The following is a 20,857-nucleotide window of genomic DNA, read 5'->3' as shown; positions in this document are numbered from 1 at the left end:
TCCGGGTCATTTCAACCTTCCTAAACTAGGGATGCACGATATTTGTTTTTTGAAACCGATACCGATAACTTCCTGCCTCTCAAGAACGATACCGATAACCGATAATAATATAATATATATATATATATATTAAATGTACCTGTAGTTTTTTCCTCGTTTTAGCCCTGGGGTCGTCTCTGGCAAACTTCTTGCCTTTTTCAAAAGCCTCGTCGATAGGTAAAAGCCTCGGTGCCTTTTCAGCTGGCTTTGGATTCGCCGCTAGTTTAGCAGCGCAGGCGTCTTCGTACGCTTTTAACAGACCATCGTAGCGATGGCGATGTTTCAGGTGACTAATCAGGTTGGAAGTATCATAGCTCGTTGCCTTTTTCCCTCCTCGTGGAACTTCTGCATTGCATTTGTTAATACAAATAGCAAGCAAACTATCTAACTCTGAAACTTTGAAATAGTCCCATACTACCGACGTCATGTTTGTTTACTGTCCTGGCTTCACGGCCGCACACCATTTACGTCACAGCCAGGCATGAGTTAGGGAGCGCTGGATTTGTGAAAAACTCCCCTCTTTCTAAACCACTAATACCACAGCACTGGCAAAACGGGAGGAGCCGAGTGAAAAACAAGCGCCCCTCATCCCAATCCACCCACACCGCAGTATTTTTTTCTTTTTTTCTTACCCAAAAAATATATGTTGTATATTATCGGGGCTATTAATACTTTTATCGGGTTTACCGGGATGACGTCATAATTCCTAATATCGGACCGATAATTATCGGCCCGTAAATTATCGTGCACCACTATCCTAAACTAATCTGACTATTCAAACGCAACCGTAGGCTGCTAAGGCCCGCTTAGTTGATCTCTAGAAGACCTTCTAACATCAAAATATGCAAATGTCTTAATAGATTCATTTATGTACAGTATTTATGAATAGAGATAAATGATTTCAAGAATTAGTTAACACCGTTCAGATTACACTATCTGATCTGATTCATTTTGGTGACCCCAAATTGACCAGGATGCAGAAGATTAACTTCCCTAAGCTTCGCACGCAGGATTTGCTCAGATAATTAGCAGCCATTGGTGGTCAATATAATCCTTCAACAGCTGCTTTATCCCCAGCCTAAACCGTGTCAGTGTTTTTCCTGCATAGAGAAATGTGTATCAGCTGCCAAAGCCTTTTTAACTGATGCAGACAAATAAAAAAAACTGAACAAAACCCAGAAAAAAAACTGCCAAACATCTCTGGTGAAACATTTGGCTTTTGGCAAAACGTGGGCATCCGACCAGAAGAGGAGGCGTGTTGGACACTTTGGTAGAAAAGATGGCAGCAACAGATACAGCTTCTCAAGAGCATTGATAAATGTACTGTGGAGAGAGGGAAGTTAACGTGTTGACTTCAAAAGCTTTTGGCAACAAATGGAGGGCAGCCGCCGGTCCAGGAACAGTGTTAGTGGTGGTAGTGGTAGTAGTGGTAGTAGTAGTGGTAGTGGTAGTAGTGGTAGTGGTGGTAGTAGTAGTGGTAGTGGTAGTAGTGGTAGTGGTAGTGGTAGTAGTAGTGGTAGTGGTAGTGGTAGTGGTAGTGGTAGTAGTGGTAGTGGTAGTGGTAGTGGTAGTAGTGGTAGTGGTAGTAGTGGTAGTGGTAGTAGTGGTAGTGGTAGTAGTAGTGGTAGTAGTGGTAGTGGTAGTAGTGGTAGTGGTAGTGGTAGTGGTAGTAGTGGTAGTGGTGGTAGTGGTAGTAGTGGTAGTGGTAGTAGTGGTAGTGGTAGTAGTAGTGGTAGTGGTAGTGGTAGTGGTAGTAGTGGTAGTGGTAGTAGTGGTAGTGGTAGTAGTAGTGGTAGTAGTGGTAGTGGTAGTGGTAGTAGTGGTAGTGGTAGTGGTGGTAGTGGTAGTGGTAGTAGTAGTGGGTAGTGGTATTAGTAGTGTAATCATCAAAGATAATAATAATAAGACAGATGTGGTGACTATTGCCACTCAATATCACCATGGATTGATACTGTGATTTTTTTGTTAGACACACCACGACATTCTTGTTATTAATACCATTTATTTAAACTCAAAACAAAGACTCAAACACTGTGTTAACCCCTAACCCATGTTTACATCAGCACTATAGGGTGTTTAACTATTATATGAAAATAACAAGAGCTGAGCTTTTGAAATGATATCATGCTAGTTTTTATATTTCAAAGATAAGATGTAGTATCTTATGTTGACATTGTTTTGATATGTGCATATTATTCATTCTGTGTATTTTCTATTGTATGTTTACCTCAAGTGGAATGCCTTGTTTACATGATGCTGTGGCCAAAACAAATCCTCAAATTGGGATCAAAAAAGTACTTTTAATATATTTCTAAGCTGATGTTTGATAACTTTAAGACAGCTGTATACCGTTCGAAGCCCTAGCTCGATGTTGGTTCTTGTACTTACTATAAATCTGAAGGTTAATATTTATTTTAATGTAACTTCCTGACAGTCCTCTGATTGCTAAAGCAAATGTTGCTTATATGTGGTTTTGGCAAATCTTGTTTTTCTCCTCATCTCTGTACTGAATATAATCTTGTATCCATTTATAATTCCCTTTTACTTTCTGATTCCTCCTAAAGGTGAAGAAGGATTCTGTGGTGTCCTGCGTCCTGGATGCGGAGGCGGTGGCCTGGGATCGAGAGAAGAAACAGATCCAGCCCTTCCAGGTCCTCACCACCCGAAAGAGAAAGGTACGTGGCACACGGAGCAGAATCTAATGAGACCGGAGAAGCACGAATGAAACGCTCAGGGTGTTTGAAAGGGGTCGGAGATGATGAGGGGAGTGAAAAGGTTGAAGGGAGAAAACAAGACAGAGATAAAGACCAGAAGGTAGAGGAGAGGTAGATAATGGAGTGAAATGATCCGGCAGACGGACGCGGAAAGAGGGGGAGATTGATAAGTGTGAGACAGAACAGTCAAATGGATCGAGGGGGGAGGAGGGGGCTGGGAGATTGCAAATGTCAGCGAGCTGTTTTTCCCATTTTGATCAGTATAACGGCCCTTTTTCCACTACACCAATCACATTAGAGCGAAGCGGCTCCTTTTGACATTGTCTTTCTGTGTGCGTGATAACATCCTTGAAAATTAGGAAAGGAGAAATGAGAAAGCCAATATTGGGGAACGATGGTGATGGTTATGATGATGATGAGGATGGAAATGATTATCCTGATGATTTTCTTGCTAGATACTACCAAATCATGATTATTTGCAATGATGGTTTGATGCACAAGCTGATTGTACGGCCCCTCTGGCATTTCGTAACAACATCGCCACTGTTTCACGACCCAGAGCGTTCCTGCTGAAATGAAATCGTTGATGAAACCCGATATGCACTAATTAAACATCATTAATTGGCGCGGGGGGAGGGGGGGGGGGGGGGGGGGAGTAATGAGAGAGTGGAAAGAGACGATGGATAAATTAGGAGAGAAATCTTTCAAGTTTGAAGACCACAGAGGTTATTGAAGACACTGTAATTTTAATGTTGTGCTCTTGATGACATCCTTTACCCATCAACGTGTTGGAATAGCATCACTGTTACGTCCCCCTCTAGGGTAGAGGAGATTAACCGTATACAACAGGTGAACAACAAGGTAGGCGAACAGCCGGGCACAAACAAAAGTGGCGCAGGTTTAGCTAAAGAGCAAACAAGAGAAGGACTCTAACAAAGGGAGCCTGATCAAATAAGAATAAAGGTTTACAAACAAAACCTACCAACAAAAGGAGACTGTAACGAAACACAGATATCGTGTACAGTTCAGCGTAAGGCTATCCTAACACAAACACCACTCATCACAATAATAATAATAACACGACCACACAAGGTACACAGTTAACAACGGTAAGATAGTTGCGAGAGGCGTCTGTTCACACGCGACAGAGCCTCCCGAATGATGACATGTCGACCGGCTTTGTAGTCCTCCCCCGGAAGGTGTGCGCGTCGGGCCCGTCAGCTCCAATCACCGTCCTCGGGGGCGGACCAGAAGATAGGCAGCCAATGACATCAGGGCCACTGCACAGGTCATTTACATATCACTCAGAACAGAGTTAACGGGACCGGTCGGCGGTCTCAAAGGGTTCTTAAAGAAGCTGTTTTTGTTGCCTAATTAAAACTTCAATGTTTACAAAATGGAGATGTACAGATCATTAGTTCAAACCCCAAAGCTATTCCTTACCTTATTGATTAGTTGTCCATGTGTTGCCTGATACCAAAGGACTCAGGTTCCATAAGTTGAACAGATGGATTTAGATTCAATGAAATGCTCTTGAACCCTATCTTTAGTTATGCTGCAGTGACCTCCTTTTTACTTAGTCGATTGCTTTTGATTCTGGAGCAATGCAAATGTTTTCTTACAGCAGCTGTAGGCAATCTAAAAACAGTGGAGGGAAACGGTGACACGCAAGAGTTATTCCACTCCTCCGATGCGTTTCACCATTTATTCCTCCACAAAACAGGCCTGAATACAATCTGAACCAGGAACCTGATTATAATGTTCTGTTGGCGTGTGACTTCGGTCCACAGAGCTCACACTGCCCGTCAATAGAGCGATGCAGTCGTTACGTAGTTTTGTAGGGAATTAGCATGACAAACGGGTCCCTGGACAAAAAGCTAGGGGTTTTTCAAAAGCTTTTGAAGTCGACACGTTAACTTTCCTCCCTCCACAGTACATTTATCAATGCTCTTGAGAAGCTGTATCTGTTGCTGCCATCTCTTCTCCCAAAGTGTCCAACACGCCTCCTCTTCTGGTCGGATGCCCACGTTTTTGCCAAAAGCCAAATGTTTCACCAGAGATGTTTGGCAGTTTTTTTTCCTGAGTGTTGTTCAGTTTTTTTTTTTTATATTACTGCTTTCAAAAAGGCTTTGGCAGCTGATACACATTTCTCTAGTATGTTGAAGAAAATAATCACAGTTTGCAAAGACACTTAACATGTTTCGTTCAGAAGGACAATATCAACATGTTTCCACCACTTTGTGATTTTTGAAGGTGTCTCTATTCCCTGTGTGTATCATGTTGTACTTCTCACTCAGTTGAAGTGGTAGGCCTGTTCACTGGAGCGGTGATGGTAGTGGTTTCTGAATGCTTTTACCTATTCACACTGTTGGCATAGAGGCGTTAATCCAATGGCCAGAAGTAAAAGGCTCACATTAGCTCACTATAAAGTAATATAATCTACCTCACAGTTGCATCGCTGCACATCACCACCGCTAACTAAACGCAGTCTTGTGTCAGGTTGAGGATGATTTATAGTCTCTTCAAGCAAAAATCATAATCTCGATTATTTGGGTCAATAATTGATATCACGATTTATTAAAAACGATTTTCCATTTACTTTGAAAACATCAATTTATTGGAGAATTTTTTTTGAACGGTATGTTTTTCACAGTTGATTACCGTGAACTTTAAGTGTAATTCAACTGAAACATTTTATTTGAAAAAATAAAGTTATAATAATAATAGTTTTATTTCGATTACGTTAGTTTCGTAATCGTTGCAAGCCATAATTGTAATTGCGATTCAAATACGATTTGAATTGAGCAGCCCTACCTGTTTGTATGACACATAGAAGCAGAGGACATTCACCAGTGTGGTATTTACTGACATATTTCTGTTTGAGAACAAAATGTGAACATCTCTTCAGCTTGTTTTAACCATAGGCCTTATTTCAGACTTCTATCTACGAACACGCTCCCTAAAAACATGTTGACTTCGATACAAGGGAACCCAAAGTGCTAAAATGCTCAGTTATTTCATGGCTTTAGGACTCGTTTCTGCACCACTCTATGCCAAAAGGGTGAATAGGTAAAAGCATTCAAATAACCACTACCATCATCGCCCCAGTGAACAGGCCAAGAAACATACAACTGATAAACACAGAGAATAGAGAGACATGCGGCTCCTAAAAGCTCACACATAACTACAGTCTCTGCTAGTACTTCTTAAAGGTCCCCTGTGGAGTTATCTTCAAAGTTTCTGTTTACATGAAGTTGTACTTGGCACTTTGTTTGTTTGCTTGATGCCTAAGAAACCTATGAAGTGACTTTCCTTCCTTATAAGAGATAAGCAAAAGCATTTGTTGGCATCTTGTTGAAACCTGAATGTCTAAATGTACTTGCTGGCAGTCTCCTTCTTCCCTGCCGTTGTTATTTTAATGGCACAACCTGATTTTTAAATCACTAGTCTAAAGGAATCTACTAGCCAAGACGAAGAAGCTGCAACCTGAACTTCTTATTCAGTATCGTTCGGTGTAGTCCGGGTCACAGGGGAATCGCTGTACTACGGCATAGTGGAGAGTGGAGACACTGACGGGAGTAAATAAGTGTGGAAGAAACGGGATGAGGATGAGGAGAGGTGAGAGTGAAGGCAGGAAGAGAGAGAGGTGAACACAAGGAGGTGTAATGCTGTGAACAGGTAGCGTGCTTAGCTTTCAAGATGAACTGAGGAGAAATCAAAGCGCGCTTTGTAACAAGTCCCAAGATTGGATGTAACGATTTTTGAATAAAAAGAGTCTATTTGCATATTTTCGTCAATAATGAAATGTGTGTGTTTCTGTAATGCCTCCCTGCAGGACGTGGACGCTTCGGAGATCAAAGTGCAAGTGTGTGTGTACGCCTTTGACCTCCTCTATCTCAACGGAGAGGTAAGACCCTGATGAGGGAAATATTACCCAGAGGTCTCTCACTCTCTCACACACACACACACACACACACACACACACACACACACACACACACACACACACACACACACTAGCTTCTGTTGTCTTGTCTGTGCTTTCATTGTGTGTGAACGTGCCTGCATGCTCGTCGTCCCGCTGAGATGCAGACGGCGTCCCTGAATGCCAATGATGGTTCTACTGGAGGCCGTAACTAGATCATGATTGTAACGCTCATTGTAATTCCAGTCGAGTGTGTGTGTGTGTGTGTCTGCCTTTCAGTGTGTGTGTCTGCCTTTCTGTCTGTCTGTGTGTGTGTGTGTGTGTGTGTGTGTGTGTGTGTGTGTGTGTGTGTGTGTGTGTGTGTGTGTGTGTGTGTGTGTGTGTGTGTGTGTGTGTGTGTGTGTGTGTGTGTGTGTGTGTGTGTGTGTGTGTGTGTGTGTGTGTGTGTGTGTGTGTGTGTGTGTGTGTGTGTGTGTGTGTGTGTGTGTGTGTGTGTGTGTGTGTGTGTGTGTGTGTGTGTGTGTGTGTGTGTGTGTGTGTGTGTGTGTGTGTGTGTGTGTTTGTCATTGTGCCTGATTTCAACCAAATAATACACATTTCTAAGCAGATTTTCCATGTGAATAAAATGCAAATCAAACAAATGTCAGCCAGTGCTATGTAAATGGAAACACAACTAAAAGAAATCACAAGCTATTCTTAACTTTTTGCCATTTAATTGATGCCTCCCACCTAAATGTGGCATTTATGCAAATGTAACAAATTACTCTGTCTATGTATGCACATCATTCTTTTGGCTGTTGCCCTTTTTCAGTCATTTATTTATAAACTTTTGATTGATTATCTCTCTTTCCTACACATTTCCAGTGTTACACTCCCTGTGCACTGCAGCCTTTTGTCACTGCTGATAGTGTTATTGGCCAAGTGGAAGAGCACTTTATGTTTCCCTCCTGAACCCTCAGTGCAACCATTAGACGCTGCTAGCAGGACTTCATCCACCGCTGAGGACTCTAAGGTCACATCCTTGGTACTTTTATTTATCCAGTTTCGAGACCAGAGGAGTCAGTTTGAAGGCTGTATTTTTTACCGTGTAGGTAAAGCAGAAACCACCTTAGCATTACGGAAACACACAGATAACCGCACTTGTCAATCTTTATTCCACATTTATTATTTATTAAGTGTGTCATCGTGGATACAACACTCCTATTTTCCAGCGTTAAGGCTATTCATAGTGAGCTAGCATTTAGCAACTAGCAACATTTGCTTAGATAGAAGAGACCAAACAGCCGAAAGCGCACACACACTTTAATAAGAAACATGACTCCAAACAAATGCTAATGTTACTCTGTATTTGATGGCTGTGTAGTTTGAAATGCAAAAAGTGTTTCTTGTAGACATGTAGGTGCTTTTCCATTTGGCCAAGAGTTAATTAGTGGATTTTGTTTCCATAACCATCATTTTTTTTTTATGTGCACATTTTCAAAATACCCCCAAACCTACCGTAGGTGGTTGGAAACCTTCGTGATTGTGTGCAACCAACTCTGTGTGTTTTCTGCTGGTTTGAGACTTGTTTGTGAGTGGGTGTTTTAAAATGTGTCCAATTCTGCCGTGTGTGTGTGTATGTATGTGTGTGTATGTGTGTGTCCGCGCGCATGTGTGTGGGAAGCTAGTTGAGATGGCATTTCATCCTTGTCATTGCAAGGCTCCGAGCTATAAAGAGGAAATGGTTGTAATGATACACAGTTTTGTAATGTGTCTGTTTCTCTCTCTCTCTCTCTGTGTGTGTGTGTTTCTCTCTCTGTGTGTGTGTGTGTTTCTCTCTCTGTGTGTGTGTGTGTGTGTGTAGTCCCTGGTGCGGCAGCCGCTTTGTCGGCGTCGGGCTTTGCTGAGAGAAAGCTTCTCGGAGGTGGAGGGAGAGTTTGTGTTCGCCCGATACATCGACTCCGACAACACCGACTCCATCGCAGAGTTCCTGGAGCAGTCTGTCCGAGGTGTGTGTGTGTTCATGATTGTGTGTGTGTGTTAGATATGGACACACTTTCTTATTTGTCTTACTTCCCACTTTCCCTGTGTGTATTAAAGCTTTTTGTTTGTGGGTGTCTTTGGTGCAAGTTTCATTTCATTTGTGGCCTTGCCTGCTGCTTTCATGTGTAAATTCTCTACGAGTTGTTTATGTGTGTGTGTGTAGTTGTTTACTTGTTTTCCTGCCTGTTGTCTCTTTGTTGGTTGTATTGTTGTGTGTTTGCCTCAGTGTGTTTGTGTCTGTGTGTGTTTTGCAACAGAGACCGAACCTGTGAGTTGTGTAATTGGGTTTTCCTATATTTTAAAACGTGTGTGTGTGTGTGTGTGTGTGTGTGTGTGTGTGTGTGTGTGTGTGTGTGTGTGTGTGTGTGTGTGTGTGTGTGTGTGTGTGTGTGTGTGTGTGTGTGTGTGTGTGTGTGTGTGTGTGTGTGTGTGTGTGTGTGTGTGTGTGTGTGTGTGTGTGTGTGTGTGTGTGTGTGTGTGTGTGTGTGTGTGTGTGTGTGTGTGTGTGTGTGTGTGTGTGTGTCAGAAGGAGACAAAGACCTTCCATATATCTCAAAGATAATCTGTTCATTTCCTTTCTGCAGAACTAGGATCGTGTTTTGGTGTACTAATATATATATATGTGTGTGTGTGTGTGTGTGTGTAGACTCCTGCGAGGGTCTGATGGTGAAGACTCTGGAGAAGGATGCCACCTATGAAATTGCTAAGCGCTCTCACAACTGGCTCAAGGTGCGTGTGACATAGTAACACATAAACTTTACATCAACTCACATGTTTTTAATATAAAAGGACTTATGACACAAAGTGATACGAGTGAGCTCCTATGTTTCCATCACTGACCATACAAAGGCCTTCATCTACTTCCCTGTGCCTATACAAGTCTACCTTTTGTTCACGTTTGGAACAATCATTGCACTTCATACACAAACCAATTTCATATTTCTGGGAACATTTTCAAGACCATTAGCTTGTCAACATTTATAAGCAGCAGTTGGGACGCCTGGCAGTTCCAATTGTTCATAAATGACATTTAATTGTGCTGTTGGCATTTCATTTATGCACGGAAGAGATGTACCTCTTAAGACTCGGAACAAATCCTGTTCAGCTGCCACTAAGCCCTATTTGTACGCTGTGCTCTATCATGAACTACACAGTAATATCTGACCCTCTCTCTCCCGCAGCTGAAGAAGGACTACCTGGACGGGGTGGGGGACACGATGGATCTGTGTGTGATCGGCGCCTACCTGGGAAAAGGCAAGAGGGCGGGCGCCTATGGGGGCTTCCTGCTGGCCTGCTACGATGAGGAGAACGAGGAGTTTCAGTCTGTGTGCAAGGTGTGTGTCTGTCATCACATTTAGCTGATGCTTCTATCCAAAACCACTTACACACACATCAATACGGTAGACATGGCTACAGGAGCAATTTGGGATGGAGTATTGTCGTAGATCCGAAATCTTAACACTCAGGAATAGAATAAAGAATGACACAAAGGAAACATTAAAACACAGATGTGGTTGAATTGAAATGTTATCTTGCAGTATAAGGAACAGATTACCTTGCTTCAAGTTAGCCAAGAGCACATGTCCAAAGATGAGAAGAATCACACAGCTTTGACCTCTTTTTGGATACACAACACTATAACTTTCAACCTTTCACAATCACGTTATAAAACCCTATGCTCAATAAAACGTTGCAAACAGACATTCATGGTACAAAGGTCTTATTTAAAGTGGACCTATCATGCTATATTTGAATAATCTAGTGTAGGACCATACCTATATAAGGCATATTTATACTTTTTATTTTTCAAAATACCAAACAGATCATGCATTTTAACCATTCCTCATTTCGCTCAATTTAACACTGTCTTTGCATGGGCTGATTCTGTGAGAACAGCACCATCTACAGGCCTGGCATATGTACTACAGCGTCTCCAGCGCTTTGGAACGGCAATGTCCGTGGCTGTCTCCTCCTGATTGGTGGAGTTGGCCCAATAGCCGTAGCGCCACTTCTGTGACGTATCAGAAGTGTTCAAATCTGGATCAATCTGTATCAGATCCGTTGCAGCCCCTTTTTAAGAGATTTGGGTATGGAGGAAAATAGAGAGGGTTGTGTTTTCTGACACTTGGTGAGTTCCCTGGAACACCGGGGACAAATATTCATATAGAAGACGTACAAAAGTGCATTTTGCATGATAGGTCCCCTTTAATCAAACTGAAGGATGAACAAACTAACTATATAATATAATAATATTAATGCTGTCAAAATTATCGCGTTAACGGCGGTAATTAATTTTTTGAATTAATTGCGTTAAAATATTTAACGCATTTAACGCATGTGCAGAATGGCCCGCCCCATATCCACCAGAGGCAGCGCTGGGTAAGATTGATTTCCACTTGTCTGGAAATTCCGATGACTAGAAACGGTTTTGAAAAGTTTTGTCTCGTAGTGATCGCCTTCTCAATAGAACATCTTTGATAATGTCTTCTGGCCAATCAGAATCAAGATAACGGCGTGGTGTTGTTGCAGGAAGTCCCGACGGAGAATACTTTTGCTGTAGTACATCTCTATATACATCGATACAACATTACGTGTTGATAGAAATCAACACGTAATGAATTAAAACCCCACAGTTTGATGATTGATAGGTGTGTGGGCTGTCTTTCATTTTGACACACAGAACAATGTTATAATAAACATACATACTGTATGTTAAATGGATATATTAGCCTTCTTTCATTTATCTTTCCATTCCCACAACAATATACATAAAGAAATTGCATATTTTGGACATAGTTTGAATGGTGATTAATCATGATTAGTTAATTTTTAAGCTGGGATTAATCTGATTAACATTTTTAATCGTTTGACAGCCCTAAATAATATCTATTATTTCTCCAGTATCTTGCCCAAAGAAAAGATGGACGCGACATGATGACTGCAGGGTGTTTTTATTTGTCGTCTTGTTCTTTCACTCTTCAAATCTGAGTCTGAGCAACATCTGTGTGTGAAGGTGTGACTGGGTGAATCTTAGGAGAGGTTGTAAGCGTGTATTTGAGCATGCGTGACCACTTGTGTGCATTTGCCTGAAGGTGTGTCTTGTGTATTTTATATAATAAGAGCGTGAATAAGCTGACTTCACCACAGAGCATAAATTCTGTCTCTTCTCCGTCTTGCAAAACGCTTCCATCTCTATTTTTTCTTTCCCGTCTGTAACTTTTATGTCTTTATCCATGGAAATGGGATTTAGTGAGCAGCGTGAACACACTCCCAGCGCCGCCCGCCTCACTTTCATGTACTTACACACGTTCACACCTGGGAGCTGGCTGTTAGACCGCAGCGTGCGCCGCCGGCCTCCGAGCACTTCAACTGGAGCCTATGAAGGCTAAAGCGCCCGTTAGATTACCGAGTTAGTGCTTCACTCAGTGGTGGGGTTTCTCTTCTCTGTTTGCTCTGCTTCTCCTATAAATAGAATCTCATTGGAGATGTTCTCACAGTTCAGGTGAACGCCCTGGATAAGTGAGGTGAGGAAAGATGTGTAAAGTGTCAGAAGAATTGTCTGTTATTGATTTTCATATTATTCTTATTTTTGCTTGGATAGCTGCTCGCTCTAGTTTTCAGATATTCTTCAAAGTTTTCTACATTGTCATCATTTAAACTTTAAACAAATGCTGAGTGAGCTACACAATGGGAGTACCTGTCAGTCATTGCAACCCGGTGCATCCAATAACGTCAGCTTTTATTAGCGCTGTTATTCACGATTTCAGCTCTAATCTTTTCCACATTAAGATAAAGTCTCACATTTTGGTCTGTGAGGTGTCCCGGCTGGCATCCCTATCTAATCTCATTTACGTTTCCTTGATATCTTGGCAGTTGTGCTTTTGTTAAAGTCTTATTGGTGCATCACATTCTCCATTCTCAGCATTTTGTTTATGTTTAAAGTACACAAAGGCCGACAGTCTTCATAAACATGAGCTAAAGTCAGTTTACGTTCTTAACACATGGAGCCCACAGTCCCGGCTACTTTTTCCTCTCACTTCTCAATGTCAGACATTAAACCAAAAGCAATAATCTCGTTGTCCTTGACACGATAAACTTTAGAAACCTTCAGTTTGAGAGGCTCCACTATAGCTCAGAGCCGAACGCATTTCCATTTCCCAAAAGTAATCTCAGCTATATGTGTAGGTGAAACGTCCTTGAGTGAGTCCTCAGCAGATCCAGGAGCAGCAATACTGCAGCTCTGAAGTTCACTCAAACTCAGAGGAAAGAAGTTGTGTAATAAAACGAAAAAGCCAATTAGGTTACAGTCGGTTATTTTGACACTTCACTTTATACAGGTGACTGTTGAATTCAGTTTGTTTGGGGATCTGTGGAGTAATAAAAATCATATGAATTCCAAGTGGCTCCCTCATTGGATATTTGTCTGTTATTGTTACTGACATCCTACTTTATTAAAGACAGTGGAAAGGCCAAAACATCAGATTAAATCTTATTCACCACAGCTCAACGTAATGAATGTCTTATTGCTATTTCCCGTATTTTAATATCTCCCATGTGCATCAAGACTGATCTTTTTATGCCGTGTTATCCCAGCATGAGTATTGGCTATTGTGTCAACAGCAATCTCAGTAAATGGGTATGTCTGCGCTGAGCCCGGTGTGAAGCCTCAGAACAAACCTCACAGATCGCTGCCTTCGGGCGGGAATAACTCGGAGCAACAGCCTCGTGTGATTGTTTCTTTCAAAGAGGAAAAATCAAGAAGCACAAACCTGTTTGAGAGACTCTGCTTTATGTGCAATGTCTGTAGGGCTAGGTGATGATTCAATAGAACCCTTTATTATACCGTGATATTGATAGGTACTCGTCCAGGGTCTCTGACCAACGTTCGGGACGAATCCCGATGGGCCGGTACTGAAGTGGGCCAGTCGGACGATGAGGGCCGGACGGATAAGTCACTAGCACCCCCCCGTCCCCGTCCCCGTCGACAATTCACTAGCGGTGTTTACTTGCGGTACCGAAGTGGGCCGGTCGAGAGTCCCGGGCTGATTTTTAGTCCCAGTCCGCCCCTGTCTCTGACGCATTAAAATCTAAAAGGAAACATTAAACCCACCATCACATCTAACCATCTAACATTACACACAAGTTATACCCTTAAGAATTTGTCAGAAAAACACATTTTATTGGAGACCCACTGCATTTCCCTGGGGCACACTCAAATAAACATCCACATAGAAAACCTATCAACATCACTGTTGATAAAGTCATATGCTGAGATAGGGAGATTATCTGGAACCAGGGTGTCTGCGGGGTCTTAAAAAGTATTAAAAGTTGATAAATCAATTTAGCGAAAATTAAGCCCTATTAAAAAGTATTAAAGGGCATTTCCCAAGGTTTTACATTTTGTAGCTTGTTTTCAATAAGTATATAAATGGTCCAAAGAGGTTGTATTCTACAGTCTGCCTGAATGTAATCATTGCGTAGGTGTGTAGTGTGATTCTGTGGAGTTCATTTATGGCATCCCGTTGGATTTGACGTCATCTGAACAGGACATCGCACGCTCACTGCTTGATAGCGCGCGAAGGTCCGTTTACGCCAGTTGCTAAGCAACATCGTTATGAGGAAATGCAAGTCTGCGTCCAAATGGTTGGAAAATAAGGAGGAAGGACAATCAATACTGTATAAAGTCAATGTGAGGTAAAGTGTGTCGCCAAGGTAACCGGTTAAAACTCAAATGTATGGGAAGGGTCTTAAAAAAGGTTATAAAAGGTTTTACATCTGATTTCAGGATTCCTGCATATACCCTGGGAATATACTAAAGTGTCCCATCAAATCTGATCGTTTTGACACATCGTTGTTGGACATATGCATTTCTTTTTCACGACAATTTCTCTTGACTCGAACAGAAATACCAGAATAGGCTTAACCATGTGGGTTCTTATATAGAGTAGTCATTTATTGAATAACCCAAAAACTAAAATGGTATATTAATACAAATATATCTTTATAAGATATGCAATGATGACCTATATCTGGATAGAAGCTTGCGACCACATCGCCCATCCTTTAAATGTCAACAGTTAAGCTGGATAACAAAGACTTGTGTTGCTAACAGCAGTTCATATGTTAAAGTGAATTACCCAGCACTGCAGCGAACATTTCGAACACCTCCCAAAATGTGTGAATCACGCCACAGTTTGCTTAGGACTCTGCCCAGCAAGAGACTTTAAACCGAACACGTAAAGGTGCCCCAGTCGAATGAAACGGCAGCCTGAAGAACATAAAGCTTCAGGTTCAGAACACACCTTTTAGAATTCATCTATGTGCTGGAAAAATGCTTTATTTGCATGATACACCTTCCTCTTCTCTTCCTGTCTCTGTGCATGTCAGCCCGTTAGCTGAATCCTCTGTCTCAGCGGGTTCAGCTCTTTTGAGAGGTGACATGAAGCTCCAGGCTGTGTGTGTGTGTGTGTGTGTGTGTGTGTGTGTGTGTGTGTGTGTGTGTGTGTGTGTGTGTGTGTGTGTGTGTGTGTGTGTGTGTGTGTGTGTGTGTGTGTGTGTGTGTGTGTGTGTGTGTGTGTGTGTGTGTGTGTGTGTGTGTGTGTGTGTGTGTGTGTGTGTGTGTGTGTGTGTGTGTGTGTGTGTGTGTGTGTGTGTGTGTGTGTGTGTGTGTGTGTGTGTGTGTGTGTGTGTGTGTGTGTGTGTGTGTGTGTGTGTGTGTGTGTGTGTGTGTGTGTGTGTGTGTGTGTGTGTGTGTGTGTGTGGCCAAATGTCTGCTTCCTCCCCATCAGGGAATATATATGTATGTGTATCTTATCTCCTTTTGTCTCTTTCCAGATCGGGACAGGCTTCAAGGATGAGGATCTGGAGCAGCATTTCAATTTCTTAAAGGTAACGTGACTGTCGCACTTACTAGTTCGGTAGAAAAAAATCACAACTTGACACTTGTTTTCTCACATGAATGCCTTCCTCTAAAAAAAAAGTCATAACCAGGGTTTTTCAACATTCTCCAGCTACTAGTCAGTTTTGAGGTTTAAGCAGAATGAGTGTGTGAGATTGGTCTTTGGAGCCATTTCAATCTACAAATAATCTCCCCCTCATTCATTTCTTCCTTTATTCCAACTTTTCAGATACAAATGGATACCAATAGAGTGTGCATATATACTTCCCAAATCATGCATTCATTTAAGCAACCTCTCTGGTATTACAGAGAACTGTCCACATAGTTTCTTCTATACTGAACGTGACACATATTCTATAAAAGGAAAATATATATAATGAAGAATTTGGCTTTAAAACATGTATCTGCGTGCATTGGGAGTAAGTGCGCAGGCGTACTGTGACATGAGGTAATGAATTGCTTTTTCAATTTACATTTGAAGAGGCTTGTTCCGGAGCAGCAGAGCAGCATTTGGAGGAATTGACGACTGCTCTCTGAAAGTGATGGCTGTTGTGAGTCAGAATACATTGGAGTAGTCATGTTGACGTTATCAGCTAAGTGTAGACACGCGTTTACATAAAACCACTTAAGAAAGCAGTCATCTGTTCAAGAAAGACAGTAATTGTGAGATAATATTCACTGTACAAACCTGCCACACACTGGTGTGTTTAGAGTGTGAATGTTAACGCTTTGATGCTCGCGATTCATCTGGAAACCTTAAGAAATCAACGCAAATGAATCACATTACCAAGTTTGACCCCAACTTCCTCCCGTCATTTAAGCACAGATGTTGACCATGGATTTCTTTGCTGTGAAAAAGCAAAGAAATCAGAGAAATGGTCACAAGCTTCATGAATTGCATTGACTGGAGACAACTAGACATCAGTAAACAGTAGGGATGTAACGATACCAAAAACTCACGGTACGATATTTATCGCGATATCGAAAAATAAAGAAAAAAATGTGCTCTTTTTTTTTTTTTTTTTTACTTTTTTTTTTTTTTACAGCATTATAGTAGGATAGTAGTATTTTAAAGTGTCGACAATATAATAATCAGACCCGGCAATAGAATAAATCAAGTTTCACTTTAGTTTTTCAAGTAACTCACTCACTCAGCAACATCAAGGTTATCTTTTAGGAATATGAGCATGTCCACATTTCGAGGTAGAAGCTGGGATGTTTGGGCGTTTACAATATCCCCTGCTGTGGAAAAAACTCTCTTGCTTGGTCCTGATGTTGCTGAGACAGAGAAATATGCTTTGGCCATGGGTGACAGCAGTGGGTAAAACTGCGCATTGTCTTTCCACCACTTCAAAAGCAATACAGTTTTTGCCAAGAAGGTGAGGCTTATTGACCGGGCGAGATATAAATATACTGTTGGTACTTGTCTATGTCTCTAGGTATGTACATGGAGCCCTGTAGATACCATGTCCTTTTGTGTTATCTGTTGTTTTATGTTCATGTTGTAACCTACTTGCTGCCATGTTGGACAGGTCTCCCTTGAAAAAGAGATTGATGATCTCAATGGAACCATCTGGTTGAATAAAGGTTTAAACTTTTTTTTTTAAATCGCGTTATATTTTGTCAGTCTCACGACGGTATTGAGAGATTTATTTACCGCGATATTCGATATATCGTTAAACAGTCATAACTACCTCTATATCTGGCAAACTTAATCCATGACAAATGCTCCACGCTCATTAGCTTTACGTAAAAAAAATAGCCAGTTTCTTGAAGTGCACAGAAGTCAGAAAAGGACATGGTCACCAATGTAGGAACAGAGAGTGTTCGCACTATGATAGCGACAGACAGAATATGCCCTGTGTGGTGCACATAATACAGAGGGTGATCACAATATGAATGCTACCATATGAGCTAATGGGTAGCGCACATTACACAGAGGGGAATGACAGCAGAAAAGCGGCTTTGTCGATGCTTTAGCGAAGTATCTGAATATTGTCAGACATGCCGACAATTCAGAAATCCTCAAAACTAAGATGAGATGGTAGAAGAAACGAAAAGACCCTCAGATTTCTCTTACCCGTTTGTAATGTATTTCTTTCTCCACGTGTATTTGTTTTAGCTATCCCCCAAAATGCTATTTCAATCATGATTTATTACAGATTATTATTCTAATCACCATAATTACATATGTTGAGTTGAAGAACTGCCAGGCCTCGGTTATTGACGTTCGGGATGACCGCCCGTCCGCCGTTCCTAGGCCTACCAGCTCGACGTTCGGTTGGCGACATTCGTTTCGCAAGTTGGTCTTGCACCATTTCTTGCTACATATGTGTAATCAATTGTCACCACTAGAGATAACATTCACCGTACAAACTGCTGCACTTTGGAGTATTCGGAGTAACAATAAAACCCTTGAAGTAATATTGTAAAGGTTAAGGGTTTGGACTCAGTGGTACAAACTGCTGCACACAGTGAAACAGTGATTGAGAAGGTGGTGTAAGCTTTTTTCTTTCTGGCGGACCAATACAGCCGGTACTGTAGTGCTTTGTAATGAGGCCCTCCATGTGAAGGTGATGGATGGTGAATTAAGGCGAGCTGCTGCTGTGTTGCTGCTGAGCTGCAAGGAGTCCAGACTCACAGAAGATTGGAGAGTTCACACTCCTCTGGGTGGCGAGCTGCTGTAACCTGGGGGAGCTATGATAGCTTTATTTCCTTTCTGAGGCCACGTCCTGATCATATAAGGTGTTGGTTTTAGATTGTTCAGAATAGGGCTGGACGATATAAAGAAAATCAGACGTGACAATATCATTCACTTCAATCTAGTGGGGATGAATGCTCCATGATTTGGAAAAAAATCACTAATTGAGATTATTTGACAGATATTTAATTTGCGATAGGATTCGCCGTATGTGAGGGTGTGATTTTTTTTTTTAAAGCAAGATTTATTTCCAGTCTGTTATCTACTATCATACCTCATTCACACCAACGCAACTCCGGTTCAAGCTCCGTGCTAGAGCTTTTCAGGTTCAGAACCGGTTCTTCGGTTTAGCTCCGGCTCTTTTCACACCGCCCAGAGTCCGACTGGTGCTGCGTCATGGCGTAACCGTTTGCGTGCCTGCTTCATAAAGCCAAACCGAGCGGAAACCCCTCACAGCTCACACAGACAACAACAACAATGGCCGATTGTGCTCCAGCTTCCTCTGTACCTCTTCGGAAGACCAGATTCCCAGTAGGTAGCTGGTCTCTTCAGTGGACCACTGCTGCTTGTTAAGTTTCTCCATCGTTGTGTACAAACTGGATAAAATGCTGGCTTTTTGTTGTTCAGGAGTTGATCCCGCCCCTGCCCCCGCCTCGACGTAAGCGTGACGTATGTGGTGCTTTTGCTCTAGCCGGACAATTTTTTGGTGCTTGAAACGACCCGGATTCCGGAGCTAAGAGGCTGCTCCGCTGCGGTGTGAACAGGAAAACCCGGTGCTTTTCAAGCTCCAGCTCCGAACCGGCCCTGAAACACCGTTGGTGTGAATGAGGTATTAGTAGGCTAGAGCTTCAAAGAAACACAACTATTGTTTCCCATGTGTTGCATTGACAACATCTTGGATATTGGGCAGGTGCAAATTGCGATTTTGAAAGAAATCTGATTAATTGTGCAGCCCTAGTTGACCATTGTTGGCACTGTGGGAAATGTATCCTATAGTCCCTTGAATACAGAGGTCATCATGAGGTGAAAATAATTGGCCTTTTTCACAAAAATACTGGCTCCAACAGAACAGCTAGAACGGTTTGGTTCAGGAAGTTAAAACACTTTTCTGTAATTCAACTGGAAAAGATGACACCAACAATATTACAATATCAAAAATGTCAAATCTCGTCTCCTATCAGGATATCAAAGTCATATTTATAGATTTCCTAGACTTGGGTGTATTTCTTTTAACATCTCTCCTATTGGATTTGATAACAATGTATTCACCATGTGCATAACTGAGACCTGAGAGTTGTCAGCGTTGCTACATCAAAGACACAAAGCTGAACTATAATCACTTTACATCCCACTTGATACAGCAGCACAATAAGAGCCATGTCGTTTCCCACCACTCTGCTGCTCTTCTCCAACCGAAACGCAGTGTTCATTCATTCATTATTTCTCCGTTGAGTGCTGTGGAGCTACTGTCTGTGACAGCCAGCACTTCCTGCACAGATGTTTCACATTTAACGTCTCAAAGAAGCGGGATTATACCCTGTGAGCTCTTTACCTCAGACTCCTATAGGAGAATATATGGTAAGACCCAAGTTAAAGTGAGCACTTGCTTGAGTTAAGCGGCCACTGAGAGCTACTGAGGGATTTGCTTCTGATCTTATACAATCTCCAGTTTTCCGACTTAAAAAGAACTCCACCTTCTTTTTTTTTAAAAGCTCGCCAGAAATACTGCATACTGTGCAAAAACTCTGTGTCCCCCGGCAACAGCACCTGTACTCAATTATAAATAGAAGTCTTTTTTTATACTGTATGTCCTCAAGATGGATGCTACACCCAGGGAGGTGTGAAGAAATGTGCTTACAACTGAGACTGCTCCTATACATTATCATGTCTAATTATAATAAACATTTGTAATTTTCTTAGAGGCCCTGTCATGCTCTTCGGGGTTTTCCCTTTTCCTGTAGTTTGTTCTATAGGTTTTTGTGCATGTAAATGGTCTGCAAAGGCTAAAGTCCCCAAGTTCCTTCCCTGATACCCCTCCAATGGACTCTTTTGTTTACTTCTTTAACACAATGACATCACTGTTTAACACTTGCACTTCTATTGGCTAGCGCTCCATCACATTGTACGACAGGCTAAGGGGCGGGACATCTCTAAGCGGTTGACCAATCACAACAGAGCCGGCCAGCTAACCATCAGACCACCAATCAGAGTAGACTAAGCTCTGGTTTCAGACATTTGCAACCCAGTATTTCTCTGCAGCTCCACAATACTTAATTCAAAATGGTATTTGAACACATATTTAGCCTTAGCCAAACATCGTACTTCCTCCAATTTGAATATTACACAAGAGAATTCTGCGATTTCAATAAATTGTGTTGCCCTAATAACCATAACCTGTAAAAGATTTAATGTGGATCAGGTGTGGGATGAAGTATATATCTGGAGCGCTAACTCCACGAGCAGAGATGTTTTATAAGACCCTACACGCCTACCAGCTCACTCATTGTAATTCACTCTTTATAAGAGAGTCACTTGAATGCCCACAGTATAAATAATAT

The 20,857-nt window shown here is 41.8% G+C and overlaps 1 protein-coding gene and 1 long non-coding RNA gene across 2 annotated transcripts in view; one reads left to right on the top strand and one right to left on the bottom strand.

The window, feature by feature from the left end:
* Positions 1-20,857, bottom strand: part of LOC307020224 — a 411,310-nt gene that overhangs the window by 74,637 nt on the left and 315,816 nt on the right. The window lies entirely within an intron of this gene.
* lig1 (ligase I, DNA, ATP-dependent) overlaps positions 1-20,857 on the top strand; it is a 71,459-nt gene that overhangs the window by 41,491 nt on the left and 9,111 nt on the right. Inside the window, exons 19-24 of the mRNA XM_079651387.1 lie at positions 2,604-2,714; positions 6,589-6,660; positions 8,522-8,666; positions 9,347-9,429; positions 9,882-10,034; positions 15,535-15,588. Coding sequence (XP_079507513.1) covers positions 2,604-2,714; positions 6,589-6,660; positions 8,522-8,666; positions 9,347-9,429; positions 9,882-10,034; positions 15,535-15,588 — 618 coding nt within the window. The remainder of the gene's footprint in view (positions 1-2,603; positions 2,715-6,588; positions 6,661-8,521; positions 8,667-9,346; positions 9,430-9,881; positions 10,035-15,534; positions 15,589-20,857) is intronic.

The sequence above is a fragment of the Notothenia rossii genome, assembly GCF_949606895.1.
Source record: "Notothenia rossii genome assembly, chromosome: 9".
Classification (NCBI taxonomy): Eukaryota; Metazoa; Chordata; class Actinopteri; order Perciformes; family Nototheniidae; genus Notothenia; species Notothenia rossii.
The sequence above is the reverse complement of the archived record's forward strand: the minus strand, read 5'-3'. Positions and strand labels throughout refer to the sequence as shown.